Consider the following 19112-nt stretch of genomic DNA (forward strand, 5'->3'; position numbering starts at 1 on the left):
TTACTTCTGCCACATCACCTGTCAAACACCGGCTTTTCACCACGGTCAAATGAATCCTGCAGCTCTCGAACATGATTGGTCTGTCCAGGGGCCCTGAAAAGACCCTCTTCCTTGAGCCCATGTTCACGTATGAAACATGCACACTGTTCTACCAACACAGGAACTTGTCCCTGTGAGCCACTTTGGACTTCATAAAGCATGGTTTCCTCAAGGTGCTGCCCAAAGACACCTGTAGCCACACAGCAGAAAAATACAGAAACAGCAGTATTGAGGAATATTTAACATTCAAAGGATTCAAAGCGTTTTACTGTCATAACCTCCTCTACGTAAAAGTTTTGGGTTTTTTACATTATATAATTGCCTTGATTGGAAACCGTATGATGCCACAGTTTTTCAGATATTTTTATTTTTATTTAATTAAATGTCCTTTGCAGTGGACAGATGATTTTTTGTTTGTTTGTTTGTTTGTTTGTTTTAAATAAAGCTGTGAAACTCTTGTCCACTACAGAGGACAAAAATGCATTGCTGGGTCTCAGGAGGATATGTACAATAAAAAAACAGGCTTCTCTATACAATGAAAATCTCACTTTGCCGTCCACACTGAATGCCACAAGAATGTAAGATATGTATAAAAGTATAAATGTAAAACTTGAAATAGAATAATTTAACAAGGAAATTAAAACAACCAGAACAAAGTGGCATTTAAAAATACAAAAGAAAAAACAATATAAACTACTATTACAAAGAGAAAAATGTATATTTTCATAAATGTGCAATAATTGTGCAAACTAAACTAAACTTAACTTAACATGTGGATGTATATAAGTGCATGCAGGCTTTTAAGAGTCCCACCTCCGCCAAGTGGGGCCCATATAGCTCTACGTATGGCTCTGACCCATTCTTCCATGTCACTCTGAGAGTTGGCCATCAGCAGAAAAGATTCATGGCTTATCCCTGTTCGGTCCTTTTCTCCACTTCCACCTGCAAACACAAAAAAAAATCAAATGACTTAATTTACTCAAATGAAAAGACTAAATACCAAATCTCAAAAAACATATTGCCTTATATATGTATATGGATTCATACATAGAAGAGATACCAGTGCAGTGCCATTATCCACAAACAAGTGGGTTCCAGGCACTAGAAATACCACCATGTTTGATAACCTTATGAGCGCCACTGCCCCAGTAAAGTACAAAGATGCAGCCATGGAGCTTTGCCTCTCCCTCTCTTTACACACAGCTTGACTCTGCACCGTTTGACATTTCAGGCTGACATTTGAGTTTATTTTATTTAAACTTTAATCACACTGAATTTCACTGGCTTCATGAAACTCTAAAGAGGAACTAGCACTGCTCATTTTCAGACTGAGCTAAAAATGAAGCTGCTAATTCTATTGACGCAAACAGTTTTATAAAAACTACTCACAAACAGAATTTGGCAGGGCTTGCACATGTGTGCTACACAGGCTATATATCAGTACCTGCATTCATTACTAAGTCCTGTGTTCTGGTGCATAGTGTGTTGTGTTTGAGAAAAATGACCCAGAAAGAATAGTGTTCCCAGTGGACACCAGCAACTCTACCATGGCTCTTACGGTTTTGTTTCACAGTCACACTGTCTCCAAATACATTCACTTTGCATCACTGCCAACCATTTATCAATGTGCAAATTCTCTCATTTTTCTGCAACATTTCTAGCACTGAGCTGAAACCTACAGAGAATTTATCAGAATGAAGAGGAAAAAAAAAAGCCAAACAGGAAACAAATGATTAAATTGCAATGCTGCAGCAGCACACTTACAGATAATACTGAATGAGTTAGTGTTCTCTAGTGAATGAGGTCAAATTTGTGTAAAATACTGGGATAGTTACTTAACCCTTTCAAATTACTTCGAAATGAATTTTTCTTGAGAATTAACCTGTCCAAAGCACTTTATCGCAATTTATCATGATACTATACTATGTATTTTGCATTTTTCAGTACAATGCAGGTATTGTAATATATCTAATTTACCGACCACATAGATCAGAGTAAATTCAAAGGTTATTATATTAAAAGAGAGAAAGCTGAAAAAAGTGCAATATGCAGCACATTATATTATTAATGAACATAAAAACAAGCATCTACAACCACAGTCATTTGTCAAACAATATGAGTTTTATTGGTGCATCAATATTGCAGAAGATGACAGTGTTTCTTTCCAAAAAAGACAGATCTGATGCTGCTGAAAAGCTGAGAAACCACATTTTACCTGAATTACTTAAATCTATTGAAAGGATCAGTGGTTGAAAGTTATTCATCTTTTTCACATCAGTAGAAGTTAGGGCTTAAATGAAGAATGTAATCTTAACACAGCAAAAGCTAAATCCAATCTGCTTTCTAAAGTACCTGATCAATGGGGTTTTACAGTATTTTGCAGTACAACATTTCCTCCTCATTAAAGTTCAATGCTGAGATAAATGCATTCTACTTACTAGCATCCTTAATGTAGACCTCTTTTTCAGGATGAACTGCTACGGCATCAGCTGATCTGCTGCAGTACTGACCCATGTTTGTAATGGCAGAGAAAAAATGGTCTATAAGTGTGCAGTGGCAGCAGTAATACCAGCTGCATACAGGTACATCTCTCCCCATGAGATCCATGCCAAGGCAATAGCGTTCTCATATGTCGTCAAGTTAAAACCTTATATCTCCACAACATCCAAAGACACTTTCTTCTTTCTTGTTTCTTTTTTTATCTTCATCTAAGCAGGCCCTGTATGTAGTGTACATACTGTCCACTGTTCTGACTGTGATCATGCCAACCCCACGCCAGCAAACTGAGAAATGAATAAAGTCCTTGTTGAAGTCTCAAACACATGGCTGTGGCAGTAGCATCTTTTTCTGCATATTTTGTGCATGTGTTGCTGCCCATGAGTCACATGCAGCCAATTTTTAGCCATTTTAATCCTCTTTCTCTTTGTCACTTTGTTTTTGTGTGCAAGGATGTGAACTTTTATACAGGAAATCCATTCAGGCCATAAATAAAGATGCTCTGATATTCTATTTATGTTGCACAAAAGAACCTTATAATGTTTAGATACTTTATTAAGAAATCGTTTTACAAATGATTTCACTGCAGGATTCCATGTAAAGGGAACCGTGTGCTTTTGTTTTTGGCACTCAACACCACTTGAGCAAGGCTTACATACTTACGTACTTGCTCACAGGACAGACTTGCCAGCTCACCTGGAACGATTTCAAAAAGGTGACGGCCAGGGTCGTCCTGATTGGCAAGCAGCTCATTGACCTGACTGCCCTGAAGAGGAATACAACCCTGGAGAAGAGGAACAGGAAGACATGAGATAGACAGACTGACAGGCTGACAGACAGGCAGGGAGGCAGGAGGAAAACATTGCATCAGTGGTATTCAGTGGCCAAACAAGAAATCAATTTGTGGTTCTAGATGTTCTGGACGTGTAGTGTATGTTAAACATTATAAAGCTCTGAGTACTCCGGGCTCTGGGCATCTGTCCAAGAGAGGGAGGTAATGATGATGGAGGCAGGGATGACTCAGGGAAACACTGCTTCATCTATTTATCCATCTACCACTTCCTGGTCTATGTGCTTTTTGGATGTGTCCATCATATAGAGGGTCAAGGGTCACCCACTAAGTGCTTAAGACAGAACACAGGGCAGACAGTTACCACATTATCAGTGAAACTGCAAGTGTGTAAGGGCAATAATGACATCTTGAATTTAGTGGATAATGTGATGTCTTCAGTGAAGGTGATTTTTATTTATATGATAATAATAATAATAATAATGATTTCGATCTCTATGGTGCTTTTCAAGGAGCCCAACATGCTTTACATTCATTCATTCTTTTTTTTTTTCTTTTTCTGAACTCGCTTTATCCTCACAAGGGTCACTTGGAGCCTATCCCAGCTACTTATGGGCGAAGGCGGAGTACACCCTGGACATGTCACCAGTTCATCACAGGGCTGACATATAGAGACTAAAAAAATCACTCTCACACCTATGGGCAAGTTAGATAAACCTATTGGTGCATGTCTTTGGATGGTGGGAGGAAGCCAGAGTACCAGGAGAGAACATGGAAACTCCCCACAGAAAGGTTCCACCCCCATTGACTGGTGTTGGAATCGAACCCAGGACCTTTTTACTGTGAGGTACAAGTGCTATCCACTGCACCACTCACTCTTTGCATTATTGATCCATTATTCATTTGCTCTCACATTCATACTCTGGTGGTCGTAAACTACATTTGTAGCCACAGCTGCCCAGGGGAAGGCTGACGGAAGAGTGGCAGCCAATTCGCGCCAAACGGTCCCTCTGACCACCACTGAACATTCATATGCACTCATACACCAGTGTGAGTGACACTGGAGGCAAGGTGGGTGAAGTGTCTTGCCCAAGGACACAACGGCACATGACTAGGGCAGAGCAGGATTTGAACCACCAACACTTCGGTTATATATAAATGTAAATAATTGTTTTCTAATATACCATTAAAACATACATCTATTGCTTGGCACAAAAATATAACTAGAATAGTGGTCAGAGAGTGCAGATCACTACCAAGACCAATAATCCATTCTTAAACCACAAACCAACCACAAATTGAGTTTTTCTGTCGAGTAGTGCGGCTGGATACTTTAATTTTACCGTCATCAAGGAGGTTCTGGCTGTCAGCAGGATTATGTAAAAAGTACTGCTTTCATTTTGATGAAATTCAGTGACAGGGTGGGCCATGGGCCAAGGATGAACCTCTTTGTTTTTAAGCAGATCCATAAAAAAGCTCTTTCCTAGCACCTTCTGTTGCTGAAAGATGACAGTTAAATAATAAGAATGAAAATATGGGTCATAATTTTGTGGTTTAATAATATTACAAAATGAAAAGAGAAGCAGACAGTTGGCCTTAGGTGGTGACACTTCTTTTTTTTATTTAACTGGCTGTTACCATTCTAAGTTAACCTGAGGCTCTTTTTTTCTAAGCTCTGCTCCTTTTTATGAACCTGTTCCAAGAGGGGTTAATTTTTTGCCCCATGCCTTATTCATCTGTCAAGGTTTATAAAAATCAATGCTATATATTCTGCATAATGCTCCTGACAAACAGGAGAGATTACAGAATCTCCTTGAGAGAGGTAAAGATAAAGGTCAGTTGATCTAAAAATCTCATTGACATGGTCATAACTTTGCTTGAGGGCTATATTTAACATTACATTTGTTTGCTTCATTTAAAAGAATCAATAAGCTATTTTCAGTGTTGGAGAATACATATTGGATCAAGTAGTCCTGAGGGTAAATTAATTCATGAAACCGTATCTGTTTTCGATCCAAAAATACATGAGACTCCTGGGGTAATAGATGACACCAAAACTCTGCTTATATTTATGCCACTTTATTCAAACCTGTGTTTAGCTTTATTTTTTTGGATGAAGTGTGTGAATCACCTGTGCCTTGGTTTCATCCTGGTCTTTGTAGAAGTAGAGGGCTTCAGTCCTCAAGACAAACCATCGCAGCTGCCAGTTTTTCATGATGCTCCGTTGTCTTTTCAGCCAGCCTGCCTTCAGAGCTTTCTCCTGATCCAGAGGAGAGCAAGGTCTGGAGACCCGGGACAACTCTCCAAGCACCATGCTCTTTGACCGTGCTGCATGAACACAAACATCCACAGACATATAAGTAATTGTAGTGGTTTGTATCTTAAAGAAAATAATAAAAAAAAAAAGAAAGGCTGAGAAAATTAGAGAAAGAAATAAAGGGTTACAAAAAGAAATAGGTTGCAAGTTATTTTGGGATTTTCACTCTTTGTTCTCCTCTAAAAACCCAGAGAAAAAATCCACAATCATTATTCACAGAAATCTCCCATGGGCACAGCTAAGCCCACAGGCTTGACCATGCATCCAGATTCCCTCTTAAAATACCAAGTCAATCTAACAAGCCACAGCCTCCATTTTGTAGCAAAGACATCCTGCTGTAAAATGACATCCATATCTCTATTCCAGCAGATGTTATTATGTGTTTTGGACAGTAATTAGTGCACATATTATTTTCATTACTTTACACAGAAAGGAGTTTCTTTGGATCAGGTTTTGCTTTAATTGCTGCAGCTTGATTACATGGATTATATAGCAGCATCTGTATGCCAATGGTATAGAGCAAAAACAGTGACAGTATGGTGATCCCCAGGGAGTCAGGGGAGGAGAGAGAGAGAGAGAGAGAGAGGAGAGCGAAATCAATGGCGTCTTTTTTCCTTGTTAATTGCATCTCGCGTTCTGCTGAGGACAGCAGGGAAGGTATCTGTACAGGCCTGAAACCTCTCTTTCTGTTTCTCTCTCCTGTTTCCACTCACTCTGCCTTATCTGCCCTCTGACTAAACTCATCATTTTATTTCTCTCCTCTGTGGGTGTCCTTCATTTGCAGAGTCATTATTGCTGGAGAGGGAGAAGACACCACGTAAAGCAGTCATTAACAAGACTGTATACTGACAGTAGAGGTAGGCGGGGCACACTCTATACGTAATCCTGCACATCTTTAAAAAGGAGACAGGAAATGTCAAAGTGGAATTTAAATTTTTTTTTTTTTAAATAATTCTGCTGTTAGCAATGGACTGTTACTGTACATGGAATGCATTGCTCCATATTACACAATTAATCATCACTTACCCTTATTATTCCAACAAACTTTGTGTTTCATTGGGTAATAATCTGCTGAGTAGCATTATAGCACATCATAGTGTAGGGAGTATATGTGGGTATTGGCACTGATTCCCCAAATCGATTCATTTTCAGTTCTCAATGTTTCAATTCGATTTGATTTCCAATATCATTCACTTCAGTTCTATATTAAGTAAGGAATGTTTCAGTGAACCCATTTCATCTCGGATATGACAAAGATTGTCAAAGACATAATCCTGTTAATTCTGCATGGAATTATCTAACCTGAAAATATTCATTTTTACAGTAAAAGTTGGCTCTAAACAGTTATTTAACATGAACAACATCATGCAAGCAAAATGCAAGTTCCGCAGGAAAAGCCAGAGTATATTATAGCATTGATCTTGGTATTTCATTTATTGATGTTCGACAACGATTGTTTCTGAGGATCGTTTTTGAGGAGCTCCTTCTCCTCTGTAACTATTGTGTAGGATCTACATTCTATTGTGGAGTTACTTACAACATGCTGTTACATATTGTGTTCATTAGCTCATTGTAGGTTTTGAATGTTTAAACTCTGATTAATTTGCAACAACAAATTAAATTATGGTCAAACTAAAATCAGCCAAAATAAAACTAACTCAAGCAAGAGTTTCTTTAATGCATATTATAACATCAGAATTACTGTACTATGTACAGTGCTCAAGTATTCACTGTTAATAACATGTAAATAGTAGTGCTGTCAAACGATTAAATTTCTTAATCAGATTAATCACAGAGTTGCTGTGGACTAATTTTAATAAATCACAATTAAATATCATTCATTTTTAATCAATATTAATCGTGTTTCTTTTGCATGAGCAAACAGACTCAAGAAAGAAGGGAATATATTTATGCATTTAACATCTTTATTAAACACCTTCAACAGTTTCAACAAAACAACTTGAAACAACTGTTCCATCTTGTTTTTTTTGTAGTTAAATTTCCCATCCAGATGGCCAATGTGCTGTTTAGCGTCTTTCATCTTTATGGGTTAGTTTTGCTGCCTGCCACTTTCAGATCAACTGCACATTTGCACATGCGCGATAGTAACTCTGCTTGGACAAACTGTCCAAAATGCATTGCCAGAGACTCTCAGAGGCGCTGCAGGTTAGTTAATTGCCTTAAAATTTTTAATCTGATTTATCATAATGATGGATAAATCTGCGTTAATTTTGACAGCCCTAATAAATAGTAAAAACTTCAAAATGATTTTCTTTACAGTATTGGATTGTATGATGCATTAGTTCATTAGATATTAATATAAGTATCAATTTTGGAAATATTAACGGTCTTTTTCTTCAGAACATTGGTAAAAGCATGATCATATTTTATATTTTTACCACATCTTTATTATAAATGTCATTTATCAATAATATTTTACAGCACCAAGAATTCAGAATCGTGAAAGTAATTCAGCCACTACAGCACCTCAAAGCATGACAACTTGTTGACTGAAGCTGTTCATTATGTCTTTAAATATAGTCTCTGAATAGTAATTGACATTCATTGAGCAAAACAGATGATGCAGCTTTTGCCACTAACAGCTTCCAGTAAGACTTCTTAGATGCTTTTAGATTCAGGTCTGATATTCAAGCTTCTGAGTGTAGATCCAGCTCAGCGATGCTCTCTGTATTTGCCCTGAATGATGTTGCATAAAAGGGTCAGAAGAGAGCAGAGCTGGGAATCTAATCAAAGGAGAATACCATTACAGCAAATGAGAGATGGCAAGCAAGCAAACGTGGTGAGCAAACCGAAGTGGTTACTGCTGCGTTCATGGAGGAGAAAAAAGAACCACTTCTCCTTCCCATCATCTTTTATGGCCTCAGACAATTACTGCCAAAAGAGAAACACACACACACAGAAATATTCTCAAGGCTACTGTATTCCATTTTTTGTGTGATGGGCATTATCATATAAAAAATTTGACTTGACATCAGGATTTTATTTCAATAGTGGAAATTCCTCTATTAACAGCATCTAATGTGCAATGATCTTTTCTGAGATATTTTCTACTCCAATGCTTCTTGCATCGATTGTCACAACTCCCCCAGCCACCTGAACCAGCATGCGTTGGTTGTCTAGCAACCACCTGCTATAAGGAGTACAGCAAGTATTTATATTCAGCATCATGATCATTTCAGTGCCAGTGGTTGTTCTTGTGATTTACAGCTTCCATATTCATCCGCACAGTCATGTGAGAGGCATGTATATGTGGTGTCATCCCGACTTCAGTCAAGTGGATTTTACCCTGAGTTAGAGGAACTATGTTTGACAGTCAGCTGTTGTGATTTACATGTGTGGAGAGCCCCTGCATTCCTCTCACCACCTCTGATCTTGAGTCTGTCACCTGCTCAAAACCACGCCAAGGGAAAACCAAATCAAGATCTTAGATAAACCCTAAACCAATAAAGCTGTACAGTAGTCATGTGCTCAGGTGTGGACATGTCAGGGTGCAGACCATTGTTGAAAGGAGAATTATGCCGCCAGCAGCCATGTTTACTACAACCCACAGTGTCTCCATTAGGTTCAAGTCTTCTAGGAATGAGGAGGGAATAATCAAGAGACATAAGGGATTACATCACCCTGTAGTAGACCCTCTACTCATCTAAGTCACAATAGGCTTTGGACACAGCAGATCAAGAAAACTAATCACTGATAACAATAGACACCGGGATGCAGATGGACACTAGTTAGCAGATTCAGTACTAGTACCTGCTGATGTCATGATCAATGAATGCACTGACAGCAAGTAAATTATCATAAAGACACCGGCACAGATAGAGGTCTGCAGAGGCAGAGAGAGAATGAAATGCACAGAGGACAAAAAGAAAGAGCTATTGGAGGAGGGACTGTGCTTACCCCGGCGTGCCTGCTTTATCTTGGGGCTCAGCATGGTTACCGTTGCTGTGCTGCTCCCTCTCACAGAGACATGACTGCATCCCTCTGTTCACACACTGTTCCTCACACACACGCACACACACAGACACTCAGCGCCTCTCGCTGCTGCCTCGCCCTGTTACTCCTCATCCTCCACGAGCATCTCTCTCTCCCCGGCTTACTGCCTTGCACTTGGACGCTGTCTCTGCACTGATTTCACACACACACACATACATGCACCCACACATGCATACACTCACTTACAAGCACTTACAAGCACACTCTCCCCTCCTTCCTTTTGCGTCTCACTCCCCTCTCTGTCCCACCGGCCCAGCGTGCTGTTGTTCTCACATACCTAGAGCCCTGCCCACTCTCCCTCTCTCTCTCTCTCTCTCTCATTTTCCTTTACTGTCTGTCTCTCTGCCTACTGCTTACTGCTGCACACTCTCAGTATCAATTTCTCACTGTCTATAAATATGTCTGGCTCTATGTCCTCTGTCTTGCCACCTTTTTTTTTTTTTTTTAAACATAGGCTGCCCATCACTTTTAATATTCTCTCCAGCTGTTTTCATAGAGAGATTTGATTGTGGTCTCAAATGCACCTGAAGAACAGACTTAGATCAATACATTTGATTGAACTGACACTTTCCTCACTGTTAAATGTTTGATACAGAGTAAGAGTCATTGCATTGTCTGTATCTATACTATAAACCATTACAGATGTGCAGGGCTGATCCATCAAAACTGACAAAAAGTGGACTGTACAACATTTTTTAGTGACTCATTCAGCTTGAGATTTATAGTCTGAAGGGAAATACCACAATACTCAGTCACTTTGCAATGGTGAAAGCCACAGCACTCAAGGGTGTGATGTTCTTGTTGCTATTCTGCCTTGTAGGATTATAGTGGATGTGATAAAAAACAGATAAACACTGAGGTTTAAAGTGGCTGGATGAGACCATGTTGCAGTACACAGACACACTGAAGGGCATACTGACCGAGCTTTCTCTAAAGGAAAAACACATATAGCATATGATCCTATACAGAAATGTGCATATTGTATATTTAAATTCCATATATGAAAACACATGTGAAATCTTTTAAATTATTATGTACTGTATACTGTACATATATAGATTTTACCATAAATATCTAATATCTTTGTAAATCGTAGAAGATAAATGTATGTGACCTTATACAGAACATATATGACAATCACTCTTGATATAGGGCCATATATGTCATATATAACATTTTCATGTGAAAAATAGAGCACCCATGGAACACTGAGTATGCATACCCCGCCATTAAACTAAAATGAATATAAATTCTTTCATAACGTAAATAAATGAATAAACAAATCTAATTTTAAAATAAGGAGGAGCTTTACCTGCCAGTTCTTTCTGCATATCAATGGTCAGAAGAATCGTAGCTAGACAAACTTCTGAGCTGATCTCCACAGTGTGCCTTCTTCTCTACTGGAGCCATTTCTAGAACCACAGTAGGCAAACACACACATCAGCTCACTCAGGGTCAGAACAATGGCAAATCTCAGTCCTATCCTTAATTGGTAATTACTGAGAGACAAATCAAATGACAGGCACATACCCAAAGAGAAGGAGCTACTATAGTTGCCATCATCAACACACCAATGACGTGTGTTCAAGAAATGCTGATGTCAACAGACTCTGCTAAGGAAGGAAAGAAAGACAGTCATGAGAGTATTACTTGCCGTGTCATCTCAGATGGACAGAGCAGGCGACTTTCAGTCTGGAGCCATTCTCTGTATGCCATAAAAGAAAGCATCACATAGTCCTCGGCAGCTGCTGTGATAGGTACTGGCTTCCAAAGAAATAAAACACAGCTGTGCGATACCCTCCTGCTGTCCTTCTCACTATTCTCAGTCTGGCTCTCACTCAGGAAGCAGTCAGCCTTGATGGAGAAGTGAAATCTGCTGATGTCTGAGTAAAAAAATATTATGAGTTTCTCCTTCAGATGTAGCTACTGTACTTTTTGTCTGCTTACAATGCAGTAAAATTCATGCATTTGCTCGTAAGTGATTTGCTTATGCAAATCAAGAGGAAGGTCACAAAGCCTTTAAAGGCCTGCAGCTCTCAAGTTACTCAATGAGTTCCAACAAAACATGTGGGTGTAGTTTTTTTTCTTTACAAATGACAGTTTTCAGTGAATTTATTTATTAAACATAGTTTTTTCCACAACATAAAACATAATGGCACAAATAGGAGGATTAATCTGAAAACCTCAGTTAGCTATGTCACCAGGAAAATATAGACGTTATTTATTACAATAACACTGAGGGACAGAGAACACAGTAAACACAGTTTCATAGGCTTACATGCACTCATCAACCACACCATATGCACACAGTAACAGGCAGTGCACCAGACACTACATTATACCACCATGATGTAGCCTCACACAGTCCAGTCACACCAGCCTCTGAGGGGTGTGGGAAACATCATCTATAATCTAGAAATATGGTCCTGAGGGACACATAGGAAATGAGCATGTGTAATTGAAAGCATGAAAAGACTATGTCCCATTAGCGAGAGCAGAGGAAGTGTCTTGGCACAAATGACTGTGAGCAGGTCACAGAGGTAATGACATTATGTTAGAGAACAAAGTCTTCAGTGCATCTGCTATTAAGTATTATCAGTAGCTAATCACAGGACTTGATAATAATATGAGTACACAATTCTTCACAACTTTGACCTATGTTCTACAGAATGTGTAACTTTAATCTAAAACAACAGTAACAATGAAGTTAAAAAGGTATGCTGATGTGGAATATAAAAACAGGTGTGAGCACTCATATAGTATCAGCGGTGATACCTGATAAGACACAGTTTTGGAAATTACCAGTGTTTTACACAAATGAATGTAAACTCACAAGTTCATTAAAAACACTGTCGTTTTAAAAATGCTTAGTGACATCACTACAAACTAGGTTAAAGTCTAAAAACATAGTAGGACCAAACACTTGTTGTAGTGTATAGTGGATATACTGTATATTAAAATATCACATTAAAGTATAACTAAGCTTACATTGTTTTACAGTACAACTTGTTATATGGCATTAGAGAATTGAATCTGAAAATTACATTTGAGAGCACACCAAGACTTTGTAAACTGAGAGTGTATATATCTGTAAGCGAGTGATGATACAAATAAAGCTTTAAGGACAAATGGTATTATTAAATGTCTATGGCAGATTTGTTGTCTCTTGTTTGTCCGTTACCCACTCGTCTTCTCCCCTCCAACATAAAAGACAATACTGTAACCCAACGTTGTACTAGGGATCTCTGCCGGGCCGTTGATTCACATTGTCTGAAATAGGTGGTTGTTCCTGTGGCGATGGCGTCAAACTGTTCAGTCAATAGCCACACCTCCCAAAGCAGCGTCAGTGTGTTCATAATCCCCATGACCACAACCCAGAACTCCTCCCCCACCAGTTTAATCCACACTGACAAGCTGTGACTGCTCAGAGACTTCTTGTCATACAGGTAACTTGTTGCTGTGGCAACAAAAAGAAGGTGGGCTGTCACCATGGAGAGGATGAAGAAGAGGAAGAGGCGGTGGTTGGCCCGGCCGATGCACCGGTTGAGGAAAAGGCAGTGATGGTCGTAGTCTTTAATGCACACGTCACACAACTTGCAGTGTTTAGTGTTGTCCGGCTGAAATAACTGTGTGAAAGAAAATACAGGTAGAAAAAAAACACACTAAGAATTACTATTCTAGCTTCTCATGATTGGTGAGAACATGAACTAGAACTTGTGCATTTTTAATATTACTGACTTTCTATTTTTACAAAGATATATTACATGACTTAAATAATGAGTAATTTAATATTTTAGAAGGTGTGTGTTCCATTTTCTAAGAATGGGTTTGTCAGTAGCTGTTGCTGTTAATAACATGTTTTTTTAATATCATTTCTCCGAAAAGACCTGGGATTAACCATCTTCTGTCACATGAACAGACTTTCTAAACCCTCTAAACAAAGCCATGAGACCACTTGAATTGCAATATGTTTAAAGCTCATTATGAAATTCTTGCCAAAAATATATCTATCAAAATGCCCTCTGAACCATCTCATTCAGGACCTACCTCACAATATGGGCAGAATCTATGTGGGCTCTGGTTATTCTCCACCAGGTCAGCTATACAGGAAAACCGAGGGTCGGCATCAGCTCTGTCCAGCGTCCCAGGATCTTGAGTCAGAACTTTGCAAAACACGCACAGGACTAGGGAGAAGTGGACCATTGACACCTGGACCAAGGCGCTGGTTGGCCACACACATTCACAAAGTTAAGGAAGAAAACATTTACATTTTTATATAAACATAGTAGCTAGATGGTCAAACAAGAAGCGAGAGAGGGAATGCTGGTGTGGTCTTCTTTTGCTCAATATTGAAACTGTTCAAAATGTTCCACCTCTTCAAGTCACGCTCAGGAAGAAAAATCAGTCTTTAATCTTAAAAGAAAATAGGATTTGACAATATTTTGTGATGACTATTAACAACACATATGAACACTTACATGGACAATATTTCACATCAATGAATATGGAAAGTCCTGCAAGAAGTAGGTGTGATATGTTCTAATATTTTTGTTTTTATATATAGAACCATGTCTTTTGAAATAACTTGTCACTGAGGAAAGTGACTAGGAATCGATGAAGATGAAAAAATGTATGCAAACATCTTTCTGGAATCATGTCCCCAACAATGTACAACATTAAAACATCAAGTTGTTATAACAGTTTTAACTATATCATGCTATATTTGTTAAGGATATTAGGCATTATTTTTCCATAAAAGCACAGGAGGGAATGGAACAAACCAGCTATGAGTGTTCCCAAGTAGACTGGATTTGGTAACCTAGAAATAAGGAGCATATTATGACACAGAATCAGAGAGATATGACAAACAATAAAACATGCTGACTAAATGATAATCATTTCGTATTCACCCAACCTTTGGTACGTTGTCATGCGATGATATTGTGTGAAGATGCTTCTGGCCAACCAAGGGAAAAGCAAAGCACATATTAGCCCACCATAGCCTCCCAACATGGCAGCTATGAGCAGAATGGCAGCTCCACTCAGGGTTGGAAAAAACAGTGTCCAGTAATACAAAACTGTAAAAAAAAAAAGACATGAAATAAACAATCCAAGATAATAAACAAATAAACAGACACATACACTATAGTATTAATGTAACAGAGGAACAAATGTCACAAGTGAACAAAATAATAAACATTTCTTCTGCTGGAAATTATTTATCAAAACTTTAAAGTAGTATTTACCATGAGACTCTCTGGGCTTGTGGTGTACTGGCTCATTAATGTACCGACTCAGTAGTTTGGTAAGTTGCTGATGTCTAGAAAAAAAAATACACAGCATAGCAATGTATTAATCAGCACATGAATCCCAAGAGGAAAATGTAATCTGGAAATGCCAACATGCTGGATATTTTAATAGCACTGAGGACTGCTACTATCTCATACAGTGGTCTGATAGTCAGTGCTTTTCCAGAGATTTCTAGACATTGCAGATTCACCTAAATGTTTTCCCCTGCTTGCTGAGATCCAGCGGTGTGAGGCCGCTGTGGTTCTTCTGATGGAGCATCCTGCATCCTGCTCTCTGCAGCAGTGTCCAGCACACCTCTACTCCGCCTCTCTCTGCTGCAACATGAAGTGCTGTCGCTCCCTGCTGGTCGACAGCATCCACAGCACATCTCTGAAACACAAGCAGCGCAGAGGGTTGGGGTGCATCGCTGCTAGTAGGAAGTCTGCAGTCTTTATTTCCCAGAATTATCTATGATGGTAAATTCAACTTAGCTTCCAGAAATCATCTTCAGATGATTGTTGGGAATGGTGCCATTGTTACCTTGTGAATGGATTAATCCTCCAGGCATATTTCTGTTGAAATATTGTTTAGATTAAATTGTTCATGTTTTATCTGTGCCCTGTTACAGCTTAAAAATATCCATCTGTAGAAAGTTTTAAATGAAAAACTACATTGCTTCCCATCTATCAGATTTCCAAAAGCCCAGTTTCTTTAAGTGTATCCATAAATTGCTTGAACACAAAGGGGTTACATTCACGATGACCTGATGCATATGTGTGTGTGTGTGTCTGCGTGTGTGTGTGTGTGTGAATGCATTTCTAATCAGACTGTACCATACCTGGTCTCTGAGCAGGTATCGCACCACTTCTGTGTTGCCAGTTGATGCAGCCAGGTGAAGAGGCGTCACCTTGTACATGTCTGTGTCAGAGAACCGGAACATTCCAGTCTCCCACAAATAATGCACTGCAACACTGGAAAACACAACAATGCACCAGTGCACACATTAAATAATTAGACAATAGTATAACTAATTCAGTTTGTGTTATTTTTTATTTCTTTGACTCACATGTTGCCTCCAGTAACTGCATGATGCAATGACGTTTTTCCTTGCAAGTCTATGATGCGCAAATCAGCTCCATATTGCATCATTTGGTGTATAATATAGATATTCCCTTGCCTGATGGATGTCAAAAGTATAACCCATTATTATTCAGATACACGGGTGGAAACCCTTTGCTCAGACAGTTATGCTGTTGATATGACATGCATGTTTGATAACCATAAAATCTATCTCTTAGTTTTCTGCAACTGTTCTACCTTGCCACTTGTAAGGAAACAGTCAGGAAAAATAACATAAAAAGATGCAGCGGATGCCTCACCTGCAGGCAAAGTGAAAAGCAGTTTGTCCTGCATCACACGTCAGGTTAGGATCAGCTCCATTACTTAGGAAAAGATCAACCAGTGCTCGGTTACCATGGAGAGCCGCATAGTGGAGCGGGGTGAATCCACCCCAGCCTGGATGAAGACAAACACACATTACACTCAGGTTTGAGGATCCTGACCCTTCACTTGCTCAGACTAACAATACAGGCCCGACAAATGCATGGCCTGACAGCCTCTTGATGAAACCCCTCTGGACTTGGGGGTTAGGGTTCCCTTTGGCACAATAAGCTGTTTTGTGCTGTGTTGTCACTTGATCTGCCCAGAGTTGGTGCCAGACCATCTTACATCTCTCTCACAGCAGTAGTATTAGGTTTCCCAAATGGCAAAGTGACAAAAATCACATCAGGAGACACAAGCTGGTAAAACTTAAAAGATAAAAAACTACTTAATGCTGTAATCTTTGTAGGTTAGAATGGTGAAATTATTATTACACAATTGTGAGCATGTGGCAGACACATCATAAAAACAACGCATGGATTGTAACGAAAACATCAGAAATGACAGCTATGGACAGTTGAAATGACAGTAAAACAGTAGGAAGTAACTATGGCCTGCAGTTTTTGCAGAAGCTGCCACTGAAAAGCTCTTCACTAACTGGAATACAGAAAATGTTGTTAATAATGTTACTGATTTACCTTATTTTATCTTACCTTTTTGTTTTAGGATTGATCGGTCATTTTGGACGAAGTGTATACACTGTTCAATATTTCCTCTCTGTATACAGTCAAATATGTCTCCACCACCACCACTGGAGCACACAGGCATCGGGTGCATTATGATGCATGCACTGGAGCGGCCTGCTGTTACTTCCACCGACAGAAAGTGCAACGCAAACAAAAGCAGCTGCTCCCCACGAAGCACTACAACATCATAATGTAAAGAGAGATGGCAGATCACCTTTCGCTGCAAAGTAACGGGGATCTTTCATTGTGCTAAACTGATTGAGGCAGGACACGCCCTGAACGTCTCATTGGCTGCAGTAGATCACATGACCGACGTTCTCATCGACGTCAACAAGGCACGTGGTCTGTATAAATAATAAAAAGGCTCAAAACGCTGACTTTTAAGTTAATTGACAGTGTTCTGGGGTTATGGTTAGGTCAGGTCACACTGAAAGCATAAAAATGATATCTAGACTAACGAAGCACGAACAAAAACGTGTCGAAAGAGAAAATATTACACGTTTATCTGGGCGTCGTTGTCGTTTGTGTGTGAATTCAACACGGCAACAGGCTGAAATGAGAGAAAACCTTCCAGATTTCCAGGTTCAGGCGCCATTTACACACTGGCAGTTTGCAAGTGTTGACACAGTAAAAATAGTTACAACGTGACACTTGTGCCGAATCATCAGGGAAAAGTGTTTTTGCGTTAAAACTGTGCCACCTGATGAACCCGTGAGTACATGCCTTCACAATAACGTGTACTTGTGTAGATTAATGAGTCATTTTGTGTGTTTTAGACTTAATTAAATGTGTCAACAAACAGATTATTTTCATAGTTGACATAAGAGCGCTTTTATTAACCTTTTCATGCACGAATTATGAGAACCTTAAGATTTTTTTTTTACTGGCTGTTTTTTTTTTCCTCTTTAGACATGAAAAAACAATGTGATTGAAAAAATTCTAATAAAAAAAAATATTAATAAATAAAATAAATAAAAAAAAAACAAACAAAAAAAACCATACTACTACTACTACTACTAATAATAATAATAATAATGATAATAATACATAAAATGTTCTTATTAACCTTTTTTTCATAAAGTTGCAAAAATGTCCACTTGGACACCATGCGTAAAATTTTTAAAACAAAGAAACATGTATTTACTGATAAATTCTGTCAAAACTATGGGGGGGGGGTGTTATATTCAGGGGAGATCTACACAATATTACCAGTTCATGTCAGAAAAGATATGAATGTGTTAAAACTTAAATAAAGATATGTATTGAAAAAAAAAAAAAAATCCATGAATATATAAGAAAACAGCTGTAGAATAGCTGTCCACTGTAGTGACCAGTGTACATAAAAGAGTTCATGACTGACCCATCTGAAATCTTAGTTACGCACATGTTTTCGTGGCAAAAAGGTCAGTAGTGAACACAAGGGGTTCACTGATCAGTCACCAATGCATTTCAGATTTGGAATCACAGGTGCTAATCCTCTAAAATACACAAGATGGCGCTGTTTATCTATATTAGGATGCTATTGTTTTCATGTAGGCTGTAAAACCTCACTGTAGTTTCCCAATTCACTTTGTTTCCTCACTGCACCACAAGCATCCAGACTAACCATTTACCACTTCTTTTATTATGTATTACTTTTTTTTTTTTATTAAGGTGCATCCCTATGAGTCAAATGTAAAAGCAAACAAAAAAACAAACACCCCAAAGACTCTTGGAATCTATTTTTTCTTTCAGGTCTTTACTTTTAGGTCTAAACAACACCTTAAATTCTAAATGAGATTCAAATATTTCTGATGCTGTTAAGGATTTGTTTTGTTTAAAAAGCCTGCAGTGTAAAAAAAAAAAAAAAAAAAAAAAGCTTATCTTTGCCACAGCTAAGTTTCATGCAAAGTCCATTTATTTGCATCTGTACACCTAAAATCACCATAAAAAGATGTGTTGTTTACTTCTTCAGTGGATCATGGTATGTTATCAGTCTGATTCATATCACTCCTGACATGACATGTCTATAAAAAGCAAAGGAACTCTTCATTGAGCTGTG

At 38.6% G+C, this 19112-nt stretch overlaps 2 protein-coding genes across 6 annotated transcripts in view; both read right to left on the minus strand.

The window, feature by feature from the left end:
• Positions 1-11650, minus strand: part of arhgap22a (Rho GTPase activating protein 22a) — a 15734-nt gene extending 4084 nt beyond the window's left edge. Inside the window, exons 1-6 of one of the 4 annotated variants that reach the window (XM_030155995.1) lie at positions 11311-11650; positions 10969-11068; positions 5457-5653; positions 3232-3319; positions 853-981; positions 19-229 (exon numbers count right to left, since the gene is read on the minus strand). In XM_030155995.1, the coding sequence (XP_030011855.1) occupies positions 19-229; positions 853-981; positions 3232-3319; positions 5457-5653; positions 10969-10987 (644 nt within the window). In that variant the 5' untranslated portion in view covers positions 10988-11068; positions 11311-11650. Of the gene's footprint in view, positions 1-18; positions 230-852; positions 982-2477; positions 2640-3231; positions 3320-5456; positions 5654-9560; positions 9910-10968; positions 11069-11186; positions 11268-11310 lie in introns of those variants that run through there. The other 3 variants (XM_030155997.1, XM_030155994.1, XM_030155998.1) reach the window with 3 other exon arrangements.
• Positions 11651-11750: 100 nt separating this feature from the next.
• LOC115434198 (putative ZDHHC-type palmitoyltransferase 6) lies at positions 11751-17346 on the minus strand. 2 transcript variants are annotated; one of them, XM_030156000.1, is made up of 10 exons: positions 17039-17346; positions 16325-16460; positions 16012-16122; positions 15784-15916; positions 15157-15335; positions 14903-14976; positions 14572-14734; positions 14383-14475; positions 13704-13881; positions 11751-13282 (listed from the first exon to the last, which is right to left on the minus strand). In XM_030156000.1, the coding sequence occupies exons 1-10, from the start codon at positions 17160-17162 to the stop codon at positions 12794-12796; spliced, it is 1680 nt and encodes a 559-aa protein (XP_030011860.1). In that variant the 5' UTR covers positions 17163-17346; the 3' UTR covers positions 11751-12793. The 2 variants fall into 2 exon arrangements, with proteins under 2 accessions (XP_030011860.1, XP_030011859.1); XM_030155999.1 differs by having other exon boundaries at positions 13704-13894; positions 14393-14475; positions 17039-17162.
• Positions 17347-19112: the final 1766 nt, after the last annotated feature.

The sequence above is a fragment of the Sphaeramia orbicularis genome, chromosome 15, assembly GCF_902148855.1.
Source record: "Sphaeramia orbicularis chromosome 15, fSphaOr1.1, whole genome shotgun sequence".
Taxonomy (NCBI): domain Eukaryota; kingdom Metazoa; phylum Chordata; class Actinopteri; order Kurtiformes; family Apogonidae; genus Sphaeramia; species Sphaeramia orbicularis.